Genomic DNA, 21,640 nt, shown 5'->3' with positions numbered 1-21,640 from the left:
ACTTAATTATAGCCAAGTCCCTCAAGGGGATGCCTCTTAGGGGACTGAAAAAATAAATACTTACCGTACATTAAACATATTACAAGTATGAATAGAACACACGTAATCTGAACCCTAAAGATCTAGGTACAAAATGGTTTTGGGCATGATGGTTTACTCCTTCCCTTCTGGGCAAAGTGAGGTCCAGCATGCCCGAAATACTGGAAATTGATACTGATTTATCAATAATCGGTATTTATCAAAACTAATGGTAGGCTTTTGTGTCTCATAGAATTTAGTAATCCCTTCTAAATTTTTTTTTAGTCCGTTCAATCATGTCCAATTCTCGGAGACTGCCTGGACAAGCCCCTGCAGTTTTCTCGGGCAGGTTTTTCAGAACTGGTTTGCCATTGCCTCCTTCCTATGTTTTCCTACTTGAGAAAAAAACGCACCTTTACCTGCTGTGCTTGTTTATGGACCTTCAACACACAGGGCCCTGGCTTCCCCTCCCAGCAAGAGGTACAGTGAATATCTCAAAAGAGAAAAACGTTCCCTCCCTGGAGCCTTACTGATCCACAAATGTTTTGTGTCTCTTGCTAGGACAGCTGCAGGGGTGTGCAGAAGAGGCAAAGAGATGAACAGAAGAAAGAGTGGCCCTGACGCTCGCCACCAGCAAGGCCCCATGTCCGTTTTCATGCAAGGAAACCACAGACCTTTGGCCAGGAGGGGGCTGCTCCTGCCAGCTTCTCCCTCAAAGAGAGAGAAGTGGGCTCAAACGTAAGCCAGCCCTGCCAGACCAGATCACAGGGTGGGGACACCAGCGTGCCGCTTATGGCAACAACGGGCACTTCTGGGAAGCTCACAAGCCACCAGCCCTCTGAGGTCAGCCGGGCCATAGAACCAATAATGCAAGCACTACTGGCAATCTAGTGTTGTTGGGCAGAATAAAAGGACCTTGAAAGTCAGCCCCCACTTATGCCAAACAGAATCAAGGCCCGGTTATTTTGAGCCTCTTTCTCACACCCCCTCCATTCCCAGGGCTAAGTTGTCAGTTATTTCTCTTAATGATTCTTGCATTCCTTTGTCAAGGTTACTTCCAAAATCCTTTACACTAGCAGAGTAGGGCAGGCAGATCACATCCCTCCCCTCTTCACTACCTCCAGCCCCTTGTGCTCCAAGACACATTCTTCGGCACTAGGACAACAGATGCTGCTCCTCAGCTCAAGAAGCCACCCTTCCATCCACTGCCCTAAATCTTGTTGGGAAGCCCTAGAGCTGTGCTTCTCAACCTTGGCCACTCGAAGATGGGTGGACTTCAACGCCCAGAATTCCCCAGCATCCACCCATCTTCAAGTGGCCAAGGTTGAGAAGCACTGCCCTAGAGGCTAGAGGCCACCACCAAGTGTTTCTTTGGTAGCACTCCATCCCTTAATTCGGTGTTGGGAGAAGGACTTCCTTCGGGTTCTGTCACAGCTCCATCCCATTCAATGGGCAATCTTAACTGCGGCTATTAGAAAGGCAAGAAGGAAACCTCCTACCCGGTTTCTGCACACCGTACACACATGAATGGATCTCTATGATGCACAGACCCACCCAGTCTCTTTTCATAAGGGAAAAAGGCCTGAAGTGCTGGATTATCTGGGTTGCCCAGTGGGGGGGGGGGCGGCCATTAGGCTGCCCATAGGAGCTCTCAGGGATCCATCCAGCGAGAATCCGCTCCTCCACCCAAGCCTCACTGAAGAAAGCTCTGCTCCTGTTCAGTTCAAAGGTTCTACTTAGCAGAACTTCTGCTTGAATGAATCCAAGCATATATTAGACTACCCAGCAGCACAGCCTCCAAACTACTTATTAAGGGACATTAATTTTACTCTTGCCTGCGTGGGTTCCTTCCTTGCTTGAAACAAGCAGTGCTGGTAACCCGCCTTAGTTTGGCTGCCAATGCAGAATCTCGCTGGCACATCCAGCAAGGTTTCTGCTCTTTCCCAACTGCAGCCACTCCTGTGAAATGCAGGTGCATGCTTCTCACACAGCAAAAGTCACGTGCCGAGGTGGTACTTGGTCATCCAAAGCCTTGCTTCAGCACAAAACAGCCCCCCGTTTGCCTGGGGAGCCTTTTCTTTTGGGGAAAAACACCCAGCACTGAAACAGAAACAGCAGCAGTTGGGGTGCCTGGAGTATGAACAGGCAAGAAAAAGGGGAGAGTGCGCGTGCAAATCTTGGCCACCTCATCCGTGTCGTCTAACACACCACAAGAGAAGAGGCCACCATCCCATGCAGCCCCAAAGGCAGAATCAGGCCCTCAACCCACCGCCGTGACCAGGACATAGGGCTGCCTTAGGCTGAACCAGAAATTGGAGGCTCCTCCTGTCTTCCTTAACTGGAAGCCGAGAAAGCCCACGGGAGGAAGAATGATTGCTGCTGAGGCCAAAGTGACACACCACAGCTTCAGAAGAGGGCATTCCCACATTCCACTCCTCTGGAACGCACTCAGTCCTGGCTGGGAATTATGGAAACTGAACACATTGGGAGACCTGGCTGAGAAGGCTGTTCTGATGCACACAGTGCACACGCCTCCACTTACAAAGAACATTTATAAAAGCAAAAACAAGTCTTCATAGGAAACAGAGTATTCCCACTCCTGTCTAAAATCGTGCATCCCAGAGACGTTTCCTCCTAGCAATTCCTTCCCCCCTCCCCACCCACATAACCTTTATCCAACAGATCTTCAGACAGTTGGCAACTCGAAATGTATCTGAAGATGCTAAGAAGCATTTCTAACTAATCTAACCTGTCGGTTCCAGATGTTCAGATGTTCCGTGAGCCCTACTCTTTGTTGTTGTTCAGTCGTGCCCGACCCTTCGTGACCCCGTGGGCCACAGCACGCCGGGCCTTCCTGTCCTCTGCCGTCTCTGGAGTTTGCTCAGATTCATGCTCATTGTGTCGGTGATGCTACCTCACCATCTCATCCTCTGCCGTCCCCTCCTCCTGCTGCCTTCGGTCTTTCCCAGCATCCGGGTCCTTTCCAGTGAGTCCTCTCTTTGCATTAGGTGGCCAAAGTGTTTGAGCTCCAGCTTCGGTGTCTGTCCTTCCAGTGAGCAGTCAGGGTTGATTTCCTGTAGGATTGACTGGTTTGACCTCCTTGCAGTCCAAGGGACTCTCAAGAGTCTTCTCCAGCACCACAGTTCGAAAGCATCCATTCTTCGGCCCGCAGCCTTCCTTGCTCTACATTTTCTACTTCCTACTCTACATCTTCACAATTCTCTTTGAGAACACCCCTCGAGAGGAGGAAGGCAACGTGCAGCTCTCTGCTCAGCTTCAAGGTCCATCTGCCCCAGCTCGCACATGCCAGCCGCTGCTAGGAAGCTAAAGCTGTGCCACCCCCTCCAAAACCCCCAGCATTAGACAGAACAGAAGGGTGCCCTCATTCGAAACCAACCCCAATGGATCCACCAGTTAACTTCTTAGAGCTCAGCAGAGCAGTGTGTTGGCACGGAGAAACAGGGATGGGTGGTAATCTGCTCTGCTCCTGCCCCAACACACGCATACATACCCCTCCTTGTTTCCAGGTCTGCTTGCTTCACCTTGAAAATCGAAATAGCAGAAGGCTGAAGGAAGTTCGTGTTTTAGCTGGAGAACTTACAAGACTCTTTTTCAGAGGAAGCAATTGTATATTGATCAGGGTTTAGACAGGCTGCAAGGAGCTGATCCCGGGAATATTCATGGCATTTACGTTCAGGCTTTTAGAGATCAATAGATGTTTGACCGGTCTGTCCAAGGTTGGTTTTATTTGAAATATTTGTTCTACCAGAGGGCAAGCAGTTTATCTTAATCGCACCTCAGGCTTACGGAAGTCTTTCTCGGCTGATTCTTTCAAAAGGAGAGCAATGACAGGACCCCACAAGCAACTGGTACGTTCTTGGACCTGGAGGTGATCTCTACCCCCAAGCCCAATCCAGCCCATTTGGGCTCAAGGAAGTCCCCTGATTTTGCTACCTGGCCTGTGAGTGCAAGAGAGGGAGTGGAAGTGTGTGTGTGAGAGAGAATTAAACACTTGGCGAGGGAGCACAATACTCAGCTAGTAGATACCGTTTCACAAGTAGACCAGGCAGAGGTCGATGGATCCATCTCTGAATTAGTAAAGACAAACCCAAAGGAGGAGGATGTCTGCACAGTTCGCAGCACAGCAGACCAGGAAAAGTAAGCCCATCCTCAATCCACCGCAGCTCTGAAGTATCAGGCATCGTTTCGCTGTGGTTTTCTGCTCACCAGATTTATCCAGGCATGGACCACAGCAGGCGGGCCAGGGTTTCTCCCCTTGGTCACCACGAAATCCTGATAGCAGCTCCCAAGGCTGTGAAACCGAGCCTCGTCTATCCTGCATTTCCCAGCCACACCCTGTAAAAAGACTGGCACGGATTCAGAAGCCAGAACAAAATGAAAACCTTCCATTCAACGCACCTTCCATTCTGGGCATCCTTCTGCAAGCGGCATTCAATAGAGCCAGGCGAGGCCTCCTTCTACCAGAGGCCTCTATTGTACGGTGCCTGCAGAAGGCGGCAGCTTTAGGAAACTTGGCCCAGGATCCAATTCTGCTAGGTAAACATAGCACAAAGCTGCTAATAAAAGGAAATCTCAGTAGTTACACATTAATTTTGAGTTTCCAAGGAGCTGATGTGACGTGAAAACAAGAAAAGTAATGAAAGATTTTGCAGAGGCTGCTGCAGGCAAGGGGCACTCCACTCCGCACATAAATCTATTTGTCTTTTGTTCTGTATGCCTGGCCGTTCACGCAGCTTCTCTGCTGGTGCCATGCAACCAGCAAAGGCCTTTGCACAGGTCAGAGAAAGCCATGCTAATAGCTTCACAGCAGGGATCTGCCTCCCAAGGCTTCCATCCCCTTCCCGCACAACCCAAATCCAACCCATTATTTTTCAGACATGGCCTGAATTTAAAAACGAAGCCAGCTCCTTCACTTCTGCAGGAAAAGGCTTTCCAAGTTACCCACCAAGAGATCAAGGCTTCCTTCTTCCCTTTATGGAGGACTCCTCCTCCTCCTCCTCACAGGTCAACATTCCCAAGGATCTTGGCAGCACCACCCCGTCTTTGCAAAGCCGACAAGGGGACACCACTTCCTCTCCAAGAGACGCCAGGCACCTCCCAGCCGGGGAAGGGACAGAACTGCAGCCAGAGACAGCTCTGAAATTGTTGTGACACCACCAAGCCTCCCTTCGGAGGCCACTAGCTGGGAAGTAAATCTCATTCTTTTTAGAGTTTTTTTGGTGAAGTGTCCTGAGAACCTTCATTATGGGGTAATATATAAATACTGTGACAAAATGCACAGCTCTAAATCTGCTCACATGCAGGCCAGGCAAGCGATTTATTTACGGTATTTATAACCCAGCCCAATCCCAAAGGACTCTGGGCAGCAGGCATCGGCTCCGATGGACAACTCCTTTTCCAGCTACCAATTTTTACCCAGCCAACGTGAGTTTCGTCTCTCCACCACGTTGTCCTTCTTGGGCCAACTAAATGGACGGTTTCAAGACAAGCAGGTTCTCATAAGCCAAGTTCAGCAGGGCATCCTGTAGGGCCAGGGCAGTCTGACAATCAGGGTCCTGGGTGAAACCAGGATCAAAACACAATATACAGTCCACAAACAGGAGGGGCCTGAATTGAAGGCTTATCCATGGTCATCCTCTGGAGGCTGACCTGGCGTGGTCTCTCTTGGGATACTGGAGTCTTTATGGCCATTGCCAGAGTAAAAGGGTTCAGGCCTCCTGGTCAGGATCCTCACTGGAAAAAACACCCTGGATTATCCTAAATTATGCATGTCACCCTAGAGGAGAGGCAGCTCAGAACGTGGGCCAATGAGGGCAGTACTTTCTTGCCATCGCTGCTGATGGCAAAAATAATCCTGCATAGCCAGGAGTGTCCCTGCTATAGAGGAACTGCTTACAGAGCTCTCCATTCACAAGAAAATGTGACAGCCAGGGAATCTCACCGAGGCAAAGAACCACGACCAGAAAATGCACATGCAGATATGTCTGTGTGCGCACACACAGTTTAAGCACAATAAGCAATTTTTATCTTTGCAACGATCACCCAGGCACCAAGGGTGAAAAGGGCATCATGATTATGGATAGGGAAGGTGCTGAAGTGACAAAAGACGGACTAAAAGCATTATGCTAGCCATAACGGGTTAACTAGTTACGTGACATCAAATTGGGTTTAACTCCTGGTGAATGCACACACAAATGCCTACTGTCCTGGTCTTACTGGTACTAACACATAACATAAAATACAAAATTCAGAGACAACCTTTATACAATCCCAACGGTGCACACTCAAACAAGAGAGTCCCAAGATGAATACCTTGGTAATTACAATCCATCATCACTATATAGATCATCTGTGGTAGGGAAAATGCTTTAATTATGGTTTCCACCATCCACAAGTTCAGCTCTACCCTGTGTCTTCACTAAGCATCCTGAAAGAAATGCCTCCCCAGATGATCTCAAGGAATGGGAAGAGCATTTCTGGGATAGACAGATCTCCTGCTGCTGAGTCAAAACCTGGCCGGACACCATCTCCTGATAAACTGAACCTTCCACCATTCTTCCAAGGCAACTCAACACAGAGCATCTGACAGCAACCTAAGATGAAACTGCCACCATGAATAGCCAGAGTACAACTGTGGCTTGCACTCAGAATAGAGATGGTTGATGCTCCAAAAGTCTTTAGTAACTCTGTTGAGAGCCACTAGAGGTTCATTCCTTGGGCCGGCCCAGTGACCATGAGTAGAGACAACTGCCCCAAGTTATTAGAAGATAGAGAGAAGGCATTAATGGACTTGGAAGGGGGGGGGCTGGCTGCACACCAACACTGCAGCCTGTTTGCAACCCTCCCCTATCCAAGGGGGAAAGGGGTGCTCCGTGACGTCTGGCAGGTTGCTGGTTTAACCCTCACTTGGCCTTTCAGAGCTCCTTTGAAACGTAGCCAGATCTAGGGACATGTTTCAGAAGAATAGCCTTGTTGTTATTTGCCAAGGTAGGAAAGAAGATGGCAAATTGCATAACCCCAAAATGAGGCACGGGGTGGGGAAGAGGAGAAGGTAGAGGATGGATGGGGAGACCCAGTAAGAAAAATTAAAATGCAAGATCCTTCCTGCACAGCTCAAGGACTCCAGCTAATTAGTTCTGCAAGGCCAGCAGAGCAGCCGTGAGCCCAGAGGAGTCCAGAGGAGAAAAGGACAAGGAGATCCAGGAAGGAAGCCCATCCTCTTCCCTGCCATGGTTGCAGGACTTTGCAGCTCTGCTTTAATTAGCCTAAAGAAAACTCAGCACACTCCAGCCTAAATGATCCATGTTTCCTGGTTATTTATTCGGTCCCCTGCTGCTACTGCGCATTGGCCGTGCCCTGCAGGGAGAGATCACTCCTGGCCAGCCCCCTTTCCAAAGAGCTCCTTCCACTCAGAGGAAGCTGAGAGTGAGAGCGAGAGGGGGGCAGTGGGGAGGGGGAGCTCAGTCCCCCATGGGAGGGTGGAAGGAAAAGCAGGCCTGCACGCCGGCTGTATCTCAGGTACAGGGGCGGTGGCACTCCACTGACTCTGACGCCAGCCCAGAGGCCTTCTGCAGGACGTGGGAGGGCACCCCGGGGAGTCCTAGGCCATGCCCAAAGGCTCCCTCCCAGCCCCAGCAGCACGTGTGTTCGCAAACGGGAGTGGGAGCCAAGGGGTGGGAACGTGGGACGCAGTCTCATCCCCTGCCAGCAAAGTTCGGTCCTCTTTGCTGGTGCTCCAAATAGCAATGTTATTTTTGCCAGCAACTCTTCGTTTTCCCTCTGCCAAGCACGCCGCTGAACGGGCGCTGCTCTTGGATGGGGGCCCTTCCAAACAAGCGGCTCCTGAGGTCTCACATCCAGGCCAGGAAGGGAAGTCCCCACGGCTTGGGTTCCCATTCCCCCGTGGAACTGACGAGAGGTCACTGGAGGGAGACATCCAAATGACCAGCAGAAGTGGACGCCCCCTTCCCAGACCGAGGCCCCACCCTTGAAAAGCCCCTGCCAGCTTAACTGCTTCTGGGCCTACTGGCTATTGACTGCCAACGGCCTTGGCGGTCAGCGTGCCTGGATGCTGAGCACAAGGGAAAAGCACCAACCCTCAAGGAATTCACCCCTCCTGACATTCGCCTTCCCCATGTGTTGGATGACCACCCCACGGCTGGCACAGTCGTTGACTGAACGTTGAAGGAGACCCTGTACACGAGTAGAGACAACCTTTCCTCCATTCTCCCCCAGTAGATCGTGGGCATGGGAGGCCCACTTTCTGCAAGAGAAGGTGGCTTTGCTCTCCAGGGACCCAGCTTCTGTCTATGCTTGGGCAGTGGGGGAGCCTCCAGCCCTGCCCCCAAAAAGGCCTGGCTCTTGGGCTCCTGCACAGCATGCCTTCACCTGAGCATGAGGTTCATCAACTGCAGCCCTTCCCCCTTCAGGAAGCGGTCCCGGTTGGAGCTCAGCATCAAGGAAGAGCAGAGGGAGTCAAACAGGTTCTCCATCATCTCCTGCTCCTCTGCTGGGCCTGGGTTGTGGCGCTTGAACACCTGCCTCGAGAGGAAACCAGAAGACCTGTCAGCAGCCTGTCTCATCAAAGCTCCCTCTTGAGCCTCAAAAGTATGCTCTTATCTTATCTACTGGTGACCTGAATGGTGCCCTGAGCTTCGTGCCCTCAGGGCCACAAAAGGACCTACGCAGCGCATTCTGCACAATCCCAGGTGACTCACAAGTTGCCTAAACTGAGTGCATTAACACCACAGGGACGTTTCTTTGCAGCCTCTGTGAAGGACACTGCTGGCTCAGCAGGCCGAGGGCTTGGGAGCTTCTGGGGGCTCACTGAGCAACGTGGGATGAGGCGGGAGGAGGGAAGGTGCAGCACCACCACCGCACAGGTTTCCTTGGGGAAGTGGAGAGCTTGAGGGCAACCCAATTTTAATACTCCTTTCCACTCATGAGTTATTTCCTTTTTGCATCCTGTGTGTTGTTAAACCACCTAGACTGCCCTGTTCACATAGAAAAGGGGGTGGGGAGTGGGGGGGAAACTCTAATTAACAATGCAACATTAAACCAAAAGAACTCCAACCCTCTCTGTCATTGCTTTCTAGCCCAACCTTCCCCGGTCTGGTGCCCTTCAGACAGAATCTGTGTTGGCAGCCAGTCTTTTGCGGACCTTCTGTCAGCTGGCTTGTACGAATGACCTGCTGTTCAGCAACATGGGGCTGGCAGCCAGGTCCCTTTGTGCTTCCCCAGGGCAGCCTTGCGTGACAAGCAGCAGCAGCAGGAGGCCTCCTGGAGGCTGCCGCTCTGCTCCTGAGCTGGGAGGACTTTAGGCCTGACAGAGCTGCCGGAGTCCAAGGCCCAGGAGTTCCAGCTGGGAGATTTCAGGAGCTGTAGTGCACCGGTCTCATCTCCCTGCTGGGGACAGACAGGTCAACTGAAGGCCCTCACAGAGGGTGCCAGGCACAGCCAGGGACAAACAGGTCAACCCTGGCTCAGCCGAGGGTCATGACATCAAAGGGAAGCAACATCTCGTTGATTAGAAACCGAAAGGGCCCGTGGAAAGCGGAAGGCCAGCCAGGAGACGCCTCCGCATGTGGCGGCTTCCGGCAGGCAGCCCTTTCAACCAAGGAGCCCCTGCCCGCAGCAACCCCAGGGAGGCAGTGGGCATCCCCGGAATGGAACCGTCATGGACGGGTGGACGTCGGACAGGCGAGACCCCGCCAGCCGGAGGTCTAAGGACGAGGAGGGCCATCACAGGCGCCGCTGCTCTCGCCTTCAGGAACCAAATGCACCTGTGGCATTTTTATCATCCCAGCGGCCGCCCAGGAGGCCGGGAGCCGTCCCTTCCCTCCCCACTTCCTGCCATTTGCGTTCTACTTTTTCCCCACAGAGGCGGGAGGGGAACTCCATGGCAGTGCAATGCGGCCAGAGCCGCTGCAAGCAGGTGGGGAGGAGGGGAGGGCATGTGGCTCACCTGCTTCTGCCACTTGTTTACCCCATGTGGGTGGGGGAGGGGGGCACAAACAGGGGTGACTACAGGGACCAAGTGCCTAGAGAAGTGTCGCTTTCACAGGGACTCTCTAGGAAGTGTGTTGATCATGGACATCAGAAGCGAAGGCTAGCCATCCAATAACTGATCTGTGTGACAGTGGGGGGGAGACGAGCGTCAGTTTGGACCTAGCTATATCCTTCTGGGTTAACAAACTCCAAAATTAAGCTAACTGTCTTAATTTTGGAGTTCGCACAACAACTTACACTCAGTTAAGCATGTGGCGCAGAGTGCCAAGAGATTTGTTTGTTTACCCAACTGATATGGCTGCCCATCTCAGCGAGTGACTCTGGGTGGTGAACAGAATTACGTAAAATAGAATAAAAACAATTACAATCATTAGAGAGGAGGTTAGAGGGAGAGATACCAGGGCTCTGCGTCAGAGCACCACCCACAGTCAGCAAAACTCAGCCACAGACTTTTCCCAACTGCTTGGTTTCCAGATTATTTATTTGAAGAAAAGATCCCTGCGGAGACCAAAGGCTGGCTGAGCCCAGTATCCGCTTCTCCCCAGTAAAAAGAGGGCAAACGCTCTTTCTGGATTCTTCGTGGCCAGGAGCCCATCTGTTCTGCGTAAAGCATACGGGCTGCAGCGCCCCCCCCCAACTAAAGTGGGCTTTAACCAGGCTTCAACCTCTCTCCTCTGTCCACCCCACCCGCTCCCTCTAGCCCACTTCCAGGGCATGCAGGAGGGCACGAATTACTCACCGATAACTGCTGAAGCAGCACATCGATCCCATCCAGCTCTCCAAGCATTTCCCGGTTGTCTATAGGAAGCAGGGGGGAGAAGGAGGCCAAATGTCAGATTTTACAGCCACCTAACACGGCAATGTCAGCAAATAAAATCAATATGGCTTGACAGAGAATCCAAGCGGGGAGCGCCAAGGTAAGGAGGTGGCAGGAGGGTGCTTGAGTGGGGCAGAGGCAGCAGGGCAGGGCCCGCCACAGGCTGGGCAGGAGCACGGCTCACCATCTGTATTCTGGAGGAGGATGGCCAGGACCTCACTGCAGTAGAGCTTGTTGGCATCGAAAGGCATCTTGGCCTGCAAGAGGGAGGGGGAAGAGCAGAGAAGCCAGTCAGGAACCACATTTCGGATCCTTCCCACAGCAAAGGAATTACTGTCCTGGGTGGGCATTATGGGAGTTGCAGTCCCCGGGCTCCCATGCGTCATTTGGGCTAGCTTTTCTTCAGTCAAACTCCCTGAAGTTGGAGAAGCTGATCCCAGGACTGAGCCCGACCACCAGTACAAGGCAGATCCTAGTGACAGTCTGCCGTGGTCTGAATGGGAGAGCAGCTCAGCCAGCAGGACCCCCCTGGGGTTGTCCAAGGACCAGCTGCTGCCTCGCCTGGGCTCCTGCTGGGCCTCACTTCCCTTGCAGGTTTCGGGCAGTCCCAGGGCCGAGCACCATCTCCCAGGGCCCGTCACGATCAGCCCAGAGACACCTTCTCAACACTGCCTCTGGGCTGCTGATCCCTCCCTAGCTCCCTATTTAAGTCATCTGGAGGTTTATAAACATCAATAGCCTCTTCAATCATTCTGGAGACATTGTTGTTCACACCATCGCACCAAACATCAGCTAGGACGCTGGGGTTCTCCAGGTCCGTTTTGGGTTTGGTCTTTGTGATGGGTGCTCAGCCAGTGCTGACCATCTTACGTTTTCAAGCCTGATATGGAACGTCCAGTTTGTCCAAGGTAACTTGCCCTACACTGGCACTTTATAATGCCAACGCCAACACCGCCACCACCCGTCTTCATCAGGGGGCTTTTTGTCCTTACTGGAGGGCGGCAGGTGTTTTCACTTGCCCACCCCCGCCCAAATCTTACCCCTATACTTTTTATTGTATAGAAGGCAATCACTGGGTTGGTCAGAAATCTTGGCCCAACAAAAATAACCAGATTTGGACTCATAACTCAGCATCCTGAAAACTCTGTTTTGGGCGTTGACCCACTCTCCACAGAAAGTGGCGATGGGCTTAAGAACCCGGAAGTATGGCAGGCAGGGTGATCTGTAAAAAGTCTTAGGGAAGCTCCTCACCTCTCCCGGCTAGCTGAGACAAACAAATTATGCAAAGCAACAGATAAACGCGCATGCTTCAGGGAGAATGAAAATAGCTTAAGGGTTTTAGGATTACTGTCTCTGATTGCTTGCAGTGGTTTCCCTTCAATGCTCTCTCCACTCAATACCCAGTTCTAAGCACGGACCTTTCCTTCTCTGATCACTGGAAGGTCTCCTAATGGGAGCTGCACCAAAAACCAAAGGGAAGCGGTCATGTTTTGGGGACCTCACTTGGGTTTTATCCCACAGGGGGGCTCGAGAGGCCAGTGCCATCAATGCCCCCTTTTGCAGGGGGGAAAATGGAGGCTTCGGGCACACAGAGCGCTCAAGGTGAGTTCAGCTGCCCAAAGGTCAGCAGGATTCCTGGCAACTCCCCGGGTGGCCTCTGGCAATGGCAAAAGGACAGGACCCTCAGTGACCCAAAAGGAGGGAGGGACCAACAGAGCCCCATTTGCCTGTCCAACAGCTTGATGCTCAAGACACACCTCCCCAGAATAAAACGAGGTGAGCAGAGCCTTAAAGGCAGAAAGCAAGATTACATTATCACAACCAACCAAAAATTACAGGACATTCAGCATACTAACAAGTAAACAGGGCCATGGAGAAACATCTGTACGTTCCTGCAGCTGATGAAGCACCATTTAGAGTGTATTTATAGCAGAAGGAGGAGGATCAGCAGCAGCTGGACAATTAGAGATTTATTCATGCATAAACCTGAAATCTTTGCATGAGAGCAGCCTGGTGTGGCGGTGAAGGTGCTGGCCAAAAGCCAGGGGGCTGTGAGTTCTAGTCCCACCTTAGGCATGAAAGCTGGCTGGGTGACTTTGGGCCAGTCCCTCTCTCAGCCCAATCCACCTGACAGGGTTGTTGTAGCAGGAAATAGGAGGCTGGAGTATGTTCCCCACTTTGCGTTAACCAAATATATATAAAAAAGGCAGGATAAAAATCTAACAATAATAATGAACTGAATTTTGAGATCAGTTTATCCCAAGGGAGTGGGCAGAAACCAAAGCATCCCGGATGGTCCTGGGCCAGCATCTGGATACAGTAACAAGCTGTGTGAAAATCGGAAGCCAGAGGCAGATTCTCAACAAGACAGATGGAGGCACTGTGGGCAAGGGAATCCTTTGTCTGGGAATTAAGGGAGCCTGTCATGGATCAGGCTGCGCTCCCTCCGATGGAGGCCCTAGAGCCACAACCGTTACCGGATACAGCGACCCACATGCTGGTGCCTCGAGGCTAGGTAACCGCATCCTATTTATGTCTAAGTCTCCCCGAGAGGGTGTAGAAGCCACAGCCAGCACCAGGTGACACAAATGGCTTGCTTGAAGAGGAAAAACCACCAGGAACGCCGACTATCCGCTTCGAAAGAGCTACCCTCTCTGCCCATAGGCCCCAAGCAATGTCCAAGGCCACTGTCCTGCCGTAAAAAGCCCTTGATGGTTTTGGACCTGACAGCTAAGGGGTCACCTTATCCTTTAAGCTCCTGACCCTCAATTAAGAGCAAGCAGGTTATCATCCTGAAGAAGCTACATGTGCCAGATGCTCACAGTGCAGCATGCAAAAGAAAGCCTCGTAATTACAGGTCTTCCCTGGCAGCTTGGCATCATCCAGAGACCACCTTGCTCACCCAGCCTGCCAACTGCGTTTAGGCTGCAGTATAGTTGAGCCTGGATGGATGCCTCCTTCCAGCAATGCAGATGGTTTAGCTAAGCTCTGGCCAGCACCCTTAATGAGGGGGAGGCCTGGGGCGTTGGACACTTCCAGAAATATCCCAACTGCTGAAGGGGAAGATCAACAGAGAAGTGAAAATAAGTTTGGCTGAGGAGAAGACCACAATGAGGAAGGATTGCACTGGGTGTTACTTTTAAGACAGGAGAACAGAAGGAAGCGACAGGTGCATGAGGGTGGGAGACAAACAGTGTGCAAACGTAACAAAAGGCCTATTTTGCAGCTTTAGGGGGGGCCCTCGGAGAAAAGCAGGCCGGCACTCACCTTCAGCCTCTTGAGAAGCCACTGCATAAGGCCCTGCTGAGCAGCATCCGTGCACATCTCTGGCCGAAACTCTGCCATGTTCTCAATTATTGCTTTGAAAAGAAGAGGATCAGAAGGGGGGATTGCAGAGAACAGACTATCAGCCCTGAATTTCCAGACTGATGCCAGATTTCATAGCCAAGCGCATCTCAACAGCCTTCCCAACCTGGCAGCACCTCTAGGCTTACTGAGTTCATCGTTCCCAAACAGCATGGCCCTCTGGTCAGGAATGACGGCAGCTAAATCAGGCCTCCAGCATGTTTGAGGGCTCCTCTCTCTAATCAAAAAAAGCTCTTGTTCACACCCATGTCACAGCAGCCAGATCCTCTTTTTTCCTTTGGAGAATCAACCAGACATTGTCCATAGCTGCACAGAGCCATGGGGCTGACCTTGAAGAAGACACCCAGAAGGAGAACAACAGGCGCTGAAGCAAATGTTAAGCTAGGAGGTGGAAAAGTATTAGAAAAAGACTCAGACTAGCTGTCCCTGGACTCCCTGGGGTATAAGAGGGAGGGAAGGGAAAGATTCTGTTACTATAGCCCAGCGTTTCTCAACCTTGGCCACTTTAAGACGTGCGGACTTCAACTCCCAGAACTCTGGGCTGTAGCTTGTCTTAATAAAGTGTATTTCTAGGCTTCTTGTGGAGTTAGTTTCCTGGTCTAGCTCTCAGGCCTGACATCAGCATTGCTCTGGAGTCACTCTTAATAAAACAATTCAGAGAGTGTGATTCCACCCTGGAGATAGTCTTCCTTGTAATTTTGATTGCAAATCACCACCACCACCACCACCACCACATGCCTCTCCACGCTGTAGAGGCTGAAAATATTCCATTCTGTTGCTAATGTCACTTGGACATGGAAGCCTCACCATAAACCAAGAATCAAAATGTTGCTCAGCCACTGCCAGCCAAGGACTCTTGTGGGGTCCACAGGTAGTACTCTGACAGCCAAGCCACCTTCCCTCATTCTCACAACCATCGGCATTTGGACTGCTAGCCCAGCACCTGCCACGGTGAGTCACTGCAAGTGGGCAAAGCTGTTCATCATCAGGTATAAAAGTGCCTCCCTACATCTTAGAAGTGGGCCATAGCTACTCAGAAGTAGCCCCCAGCACCCCTTTTGCAGCCTGAGGGCATCATCAGATTGCTTGCTGGTTGATTTTTGGAACTCTGTCTAACGCACAGAGAAGAAGCCACTTTATGGAACCGCCCAGAACTGCAGGGTCCCAGGTTCACTTCCCCCTCTGAGGGGCACAGAACTTACCCAGGGTATTATGAACACCATCTGCCTCTTCCTTTACGCTTTCATCCAGACGCTCGAGATTCTGCACCAGCAACGCCACAACCTGCCCTTCAACCTGGGCCATGGAAGGGGAAGGGAAGGAGGACAGGCTCAGAGCAAGTGGACCGGGGAGGCACAGGTCAAGACAACACACGTAAATTGGCAGGTGGCGAGAAATCAAACATAGCTGAAATGAAAACTGCTCCACTGAGGGATGCCTTGATCAGGGAAACAATCTTTCTGCCAAAGCTTTTCTGTCTGCAAGCTCCATGGTTGTCTTGCCCTTAATTAATTGGACAATTTTTCCATGTCAGTCACAACAGGAAAACATTTTGAAAAATATGAATCTTGTCACTGGTCTGCCATTCGCTAAATCGGGCCTTGATGGGCTCATAATCTCCTTGAATTCCAAAATGCCAAGCAGAACAGCCCAGTGGGGCATCAGCTGCCCGCCAGCCCTGCCAGCCCTGGGCAAGATTCAATTGCCGGTTATCACTTGGGCAGACTCTCCACCCATCCCCTGGGAAGCAACGGAGCAACCTCCAAAATGCCAAGCAATTACACCTAATGGAACCCCCAGGGAAGAAATGCCCTCTCTGCAGGAGGGGAGGGAAGGCGCAGGCAGCACGGGACCCCCGCCTGCCTTCCACTGCGCAGCTCTAAGCCTGCGGTGGGGCTGATGGTCGTTCTGTCTGACTAGAGCTGTCTCTCCTGGTGTGGGCTGTGGCTTTGGCCATCCTGCTGCACGGATGAGTTGGGTTTTCCAAGGCGGGCTGGCACTGATCGCAACTGTCCGTGTCTGACCTTGGATCTGGAGCAAAGGGCGGTGCCAAAGTGGCAAGCCCACGTCTGAAAGCAAGGGGGTCTGAGGGCAGGGCTCCACACGATTAGCCAATTCCCTGAACAAAACGTGGGAACAACTATTATATGGCAACCACAGTCAGGCACACGTACAATCAAGTTTAAGTAGCGGAAGCCTCGCCCCTGCTGAGAGGAATACAAAGAATTTGGTCTGGAAAGCTGGTGGCAAGCTCTCTGCTCAAGAGCATCCTTCAGCAAGCAATTTATTGACCGCCCAGGAAAGGTCAGCTGGACGGCTGCTGGCTGCGAACGGCGATGGCTGAGAATGAAACGCTTTGCCGCAGCGTCTGCTAACAGGACAAACGCTGTGAGCTTTGGGGTCCAGGAGAAAGGCTACTCCTGGCCCAGCCGGGCTTCCGGAAGGTGGTTGGAAAGGGAGGTCCAAAGAGGGAGAGGTGGAGGAACAGAGAAGAAGAGATCCACGCTTATGAGGAAGAGCCGAAGGGGAAGGAAATATCCAGGCTAATCAAAAGGGTCTTCATGATTGGGTGGGCAGGTAGGTAGGTAGACAGATAAGCAAGTAAACAGAGCTGGGAAAAAGAGGAGGGGAGGCCAGGCCCGTTTGCAAAACTTCAAGGTGGGAGTCAGACTGTTGATGCATCGGCTCAGCACCGCCCACCGTGGCTGGCAAGGCCTTTCCGCAGCCCCTGGCAGAGGGTAGCGTCTCTCTTTGTCTGTTGCTTTCAAGCAGAGCTATGGCAGGGATTAAACCCGGGCATTCCTGTGTGCGAAGGAGCGGCCCCACTGCCGAGCCTTCAGCCCTGATGCTGCTCAGAGAAAGAACGCAAAGCAGCCCAAAGACAAAGCAGCATCTCCAAGAGCAGAGCGTGGGCAAGCTGCAGTGCAGCAGTTTCCAGATGCCAGAAAGCCTCCAGAATCCTGCCTCCAGGTCAGCTGCAACTTCCAGGCCACCACCATCTGCACCGCCCAATTCCTGAAAAGCACCTTGAAGCCATGCTGCGGTCACCTTCGCACCCAGGCCTCAAATTGCCAAGGGCAGCAGAAGCCAACCTGGTTTCCCTTCCAGGAGGGGGAATAGTGCAAAGAAGAGGAAAGTGCAAGGGACGAGTCCCAGCCCCACCCCTTTTTCACATTGTGAGCACTGGCCTGGTGATTTCCAGACACAAAACAAGAAAAAAAGCAGCCGCTGTGGGTGGAAGAGGCAAAACTGCCAAGGCAGTCTCCCTTGCTGCATGCAGTAGCAGCAAAGACACTGCATCGTGGGCAGGAAGGGCCCCTCGGGGTGCACCAGCAGGCTGAGCCTCCACTCGGGGAAGGAGCAGAGTCTGTGGAGCTGCCCTTAGGTCAGATGCGTGATGGTCTGGCTAGAGGACAAGGTGGAGCAGGAATCATCCAAAAAAGCGTTGAAGAATGATTAGTCCAACTCAGCTTTCTGAATTATAAAGAGAAAATCTACCCCTCCAGAAGGTTAGCTGAAAGGATCCATTCAGCAGACTATTCAGCTCGGCAGGCCAGAGCATTCTTCCCATTTGACCCTGGTACAGGGACCCTCGGTGGGGCATGAATTATCCTAGCAACCTTGGCTCAGATGGGGAGAGAGCAATTACTTCCATAAACGAAAGAAAAGCCATTCAGCAGAAATGGCCTCTCTTGTTCTGAGTGAACAATAAAATACACTCAAAAGTCTGCTATTGCAGGGCCCCATACAAAAGGTTTTGTCTGGGTTTGACTGCTTCCCTGTGCAAGAGACTCAGCGTGTTTCAGCTTCTGCTGTTCCCTGGCCAAGCAGGCAGAATGACCCACTCAGGGCAACCATCAGTAACCCCTGGAAGGGAACGTAGCTAAACACCAAGCACTGGACGCTGAGATGTGAGAGCGCTAGTGCGGTGGGCTAGCAAAGCGGTGCTCTCCTCCCCAGAAGATCCCGACTTGCCACCCCGCCCTTTTGCCCACGGCCACCGGCGCCCCTTACCAAGGCATCAATGAGGACCTCGGCGCCTTCCTCGCTTTCGTGGAGTGTGTCGATGTCTGTGAGCTCCTGCAAGAGATCCACCACCGCAATGGACACATGTGGGAAGGGATTAAGGGCAATAAGCAGAACTTTCATCACAGCAACTAAGGGGACACACGCTTCGGCTGCAAGCGCGCCTTCCAAAACGACACCCCAAAATGTCTGCGCAGATCCATGCCCTTCAGAAATAATGGTGCTGGTTGGGCCTTCAAAATTTGATGCGATTTTAGAAGTGCTTCAAAGAATATAAGCCACCACCAATTTGGAACAGCATCCCCCCAGGGACCTGAACGGCCGTTATCCTGCTCTTCTTTGAACAAGTCTGAAGACCCGGCTCTTCCCCAACCGGGGCCCCTTGGGTCGGTGTGTGCAGAAGGTGGGTGTAGGCCGATCCCTCAAGGGGAACCACTCCCTGACTCACTGGTTTTCCAATTCTGGTTTCACTGTTGTTGGCCAGTCAGTGGCCTTATAAATATAATTCATCAACCAATCAAGAATCTGAAAGTCAGCCTCTAATTTTCAAGGGGCACTTCCCTGCCTCTCCACCTTCTGACACTGGGCTCCAAGACTCAGCTACTTGCAAGGCTGAGTCCCAGGGTCCAGGAACATGGGGCCCAGGGCACTGGGAGAGTTTTCAGGACTGGTCCGCAGCCGGGGGCAATCCCCCCACCTTTCTCTGGGAGCTTATCTGGCAACAGGGAGCAGCTCTCACGGCCACGCCGCACCGGCAAGAGCTCCAGTTCTTTTGACAGGAACGAGAATCATCATCTGATAGCTAAAGGCTTCCTGCAAAATTTACAGGGTCCAGGGTCAACATTCCCATTTCCTAATGGCTTGCTATCTTGCTAGGAAGTAATTGCCGAGGCTTTGGACAGGCCTACAGAAAACAGCGCGCTTGCAGAAATCCAATCGGCAAAGCCCATGTTGTCGCTGCTAACTGGAGAGCAAACAGGCTCTTAATAAGGCTGCAACCGATTAACAAACAAAGCTGGCAGCCGGCATATGGAGCACTCACCGCAGCGCCCCATTTCCACCCATTAACCTCAGATTCAGGCATCAGAGGCAGTTCCTGTAACTGCAGCCCCTTTCTTGCTCCTTAGAGACTTGGACCGTTCTCCAATCAGTCTTGGCCTATTCCTTGTGCATCCAAAGACAGCCCAGATTCTGAAACGTCCTACATAACAGCTCTTCTGAGGGCCCTTTCTAGAAGAGCAAAGGCATCCTTCATTCCACACACGATGCCCTTCCCCACCCTTCTGCTGGGATTCTTGACATTTAAACTGAGTCTTTAAATGTTGAGAACTCTGTGCACACACAGGCACACACGGAACCTGCTGCAGGCCAGGAATTCCGTCTTCCTGCATCACAGCTTGCACCCATTTTCCCGGCAGGGGAAACATTGCTGACTGCTGAAAAGATGGTTCTCTCGGGTGGATGCCCCCAACTGCTCCATCATCCACGTCAGACAGCAGCGATTTGAAAATGTTTGGTTGGGAAAGAGACGCTCAACGGTCCCCCGAGCCCTTCACAGCCTCAGTCCTGCATCTCAGAAATTGGCTCTTAGGATCTGCCGGCAGGCCTGTCGCCCAAGCGGCTTCTTCCCTGGAAGAGGCATTATGGTGGCTCTGGCACCAGCTGGCAAAGGCCACCCATTTGTTCCTCCTGGGTGGGGCCCAGTTGCTTCCCTCCCCTAAGACGACAGCTGGAGGTTCAGAGGACCACGTTGGTAAGCCACCGCCTCCTCCCTGGCCGAAAGCCTCCACTGCAAGTGGATTAAACGCTTCACTCAGAGGAGAGCTGAGCCCCCTTTTGTACCTAAGGCTCCTGAGTCTTCAAGTAGAGAGGGGGGGAAGGAGGCCAAGGAGGGCGGGGCGGGGCCGTTTTCCTTAACCACCACCCCACCACCATGCATCTGCCAGATGCTCTTCTCCCTTGCACCCCAGTGGGGAAGAGGAGCCGGAGAACGGGCTCCATGGCTGGGTCCAAGGGATCAGGAGGGGAACGCACCTGCAGCCGGAGCGTGGGCTCTGTTTCCCACCAGAAATCCTGGCCTGTCCTCCTATAAGTAAGGCCACGTGCCCTGGACTAGTATTAAGACCTCTCATAGATGGTGGCCTTTGGGTGGCCTCTTATAGATGCAGCTCCCCTGAAGAGGAGAATTGACAGAAAGATGGAGAGAAACAGCAAGCAGGTCTTGGGGCAAGAGGCAGGAGCTAAAGCAGAAGCAAGCTGGTCATCTGCTGGGGAAGCCACTTCACCAGGATCTGGGCAAGAGGGAGGATCTCCTGGAAGTTCTGACTGTTTCCTCCCCCCACGGCTAAGTAGGCTACTTTCTAGTTCTAGGATCATTACCCTGGCCTGCAGAGCTCTTACTGGCTTGGCTTACAAGCACAGGAAGAACCCACCAACCCCGTCCCAACTGTCTACCAGGAGCACAGAAGAGCTTCACTGATCAAACTGGCTCTAACCCATTCAACAAGACCCAGCAAGGGGCCAAGATCTACTGGGCACTCTTCACAAAGTGATGAACTCCCCCTCCCCTCTCCTCAGTGTTGGAGACTGTCTGAAGCAGTGTTTCTCAACCCTGGCAACTTTAAGATGGATGGACTTCAACTCCCAGAATTCCTCAGCCAGCCATACTGGCTGGGGAATTCTGGGAGTTGAAGACCACCCATCTTAAAGTTTCCAAGGTTGAGAAACACTGGTCTAAAGCTTGAGCTTCTTCTGCAAGCTTTGTCCAGACAAACGGCTAGGAAATGGCTTTTGTGTGGAGGAAGGCATTCCAGCCGGACTCTGGTTTCTTAGCTGTCAGTAGGATGGGATTAAGGCCATGCTTTGTGAAAAAGGAAGCTCCTTATGCACCATTTAACTTAGAAAATCAAATATTGTATAGAAAATCTCCAAAGAAAGTCATATGATCACAGGTCAGTGAAACAAAAATGGTTCTGGGAAGATTTTTTTGATAGACAGTCACCTAACTCTGACCCTGCTCCCTATCAAAGGCAAGACCTCACACGGACAGTAAATCCAGGAGGGCCAGAATTACAAATTGCTTGATTCTTCAGTAAGAAGAATTGAGGAATATGACAACAAAGTTGTTAAAGATGACCCCACACAGGTTTTCCAGATATTGGTGGGTTCGCTCTACCAATACATTCTATCTCAAGAAAATACATATTGATAAAGGTGCTTGACCCAATAATATTTTACTGCTTGGGAGAGAAGTGACTTATTTCAGATTATCTGCTCATAAATAGCTGCTGAACATGAAATATATGAATGGCAAGGAAGCGAATAAAGAGGGGAGAGTTGCTTAAGCCGCTTCAGGTCTCTGACATAAACAGCTCAATTTGTTGT

General features: G+C 51.8%; 1 protein-coding gene across 1 annotated transcript in view; it reads right to left on the bottom strand.

Annotated features, from left to right (window-relative positions):
* CTNNBL1 (catenin beta like 1) overlaps window positions 1-21,640 on the bottom strand; it is an 81,255-nt gene that overhangs the window by 36,055 nt on the left and 23,560 nt on the right. Inside the window, exons 5-10 of the mRNA XM_063296842.1 lie at window positions 18,245-18,342; window positions 15,433-15,526; window positions 14,132-14,223; window positions 11,049-11,121; window positions 10,787-10,845; window positions 8,428-8,576 (exon numbers count right to left, since the gene is read on the bottom strand). Coding sequence (XP_063152912.1) covers window positions 8,428-8,576; window positions 10,787-10,845; window positions 11,049-11,121; window positions 14,132-14,223; window positions 15,433-15,526; window positions 18,245-18,342 — 565 coding nt within the window. The remainder of the gene's footprint in view (window positions 1-8,427; window positions 8,577-10,786; window positions 10,846-11,048; window positions 11,122-14,131; window positions 14,224-15,432; window positions 15,527-18,244; window positions 18,343-21,640) is intronic.

This window comes from Candoia aspera, chromosome 3 (genome assembly GCF_035149785.1).
Source record: "Candoia aspera isolate rCanAsp1 chromosome 3, rCanAsp1.hap2, whole genome shotgun sequence".
In the NCBI taxonomy this organism is placed as follows: Eukaryota; Metazoa; Chordata; class Lepidosauria; order Squamata; family Boidae; genus Candoia; species Candoia aspera.
Note: the sequence above shows the minus strand (reverse complement) of the source record. Positions and strands in the feature narration are given on the sequence as shown.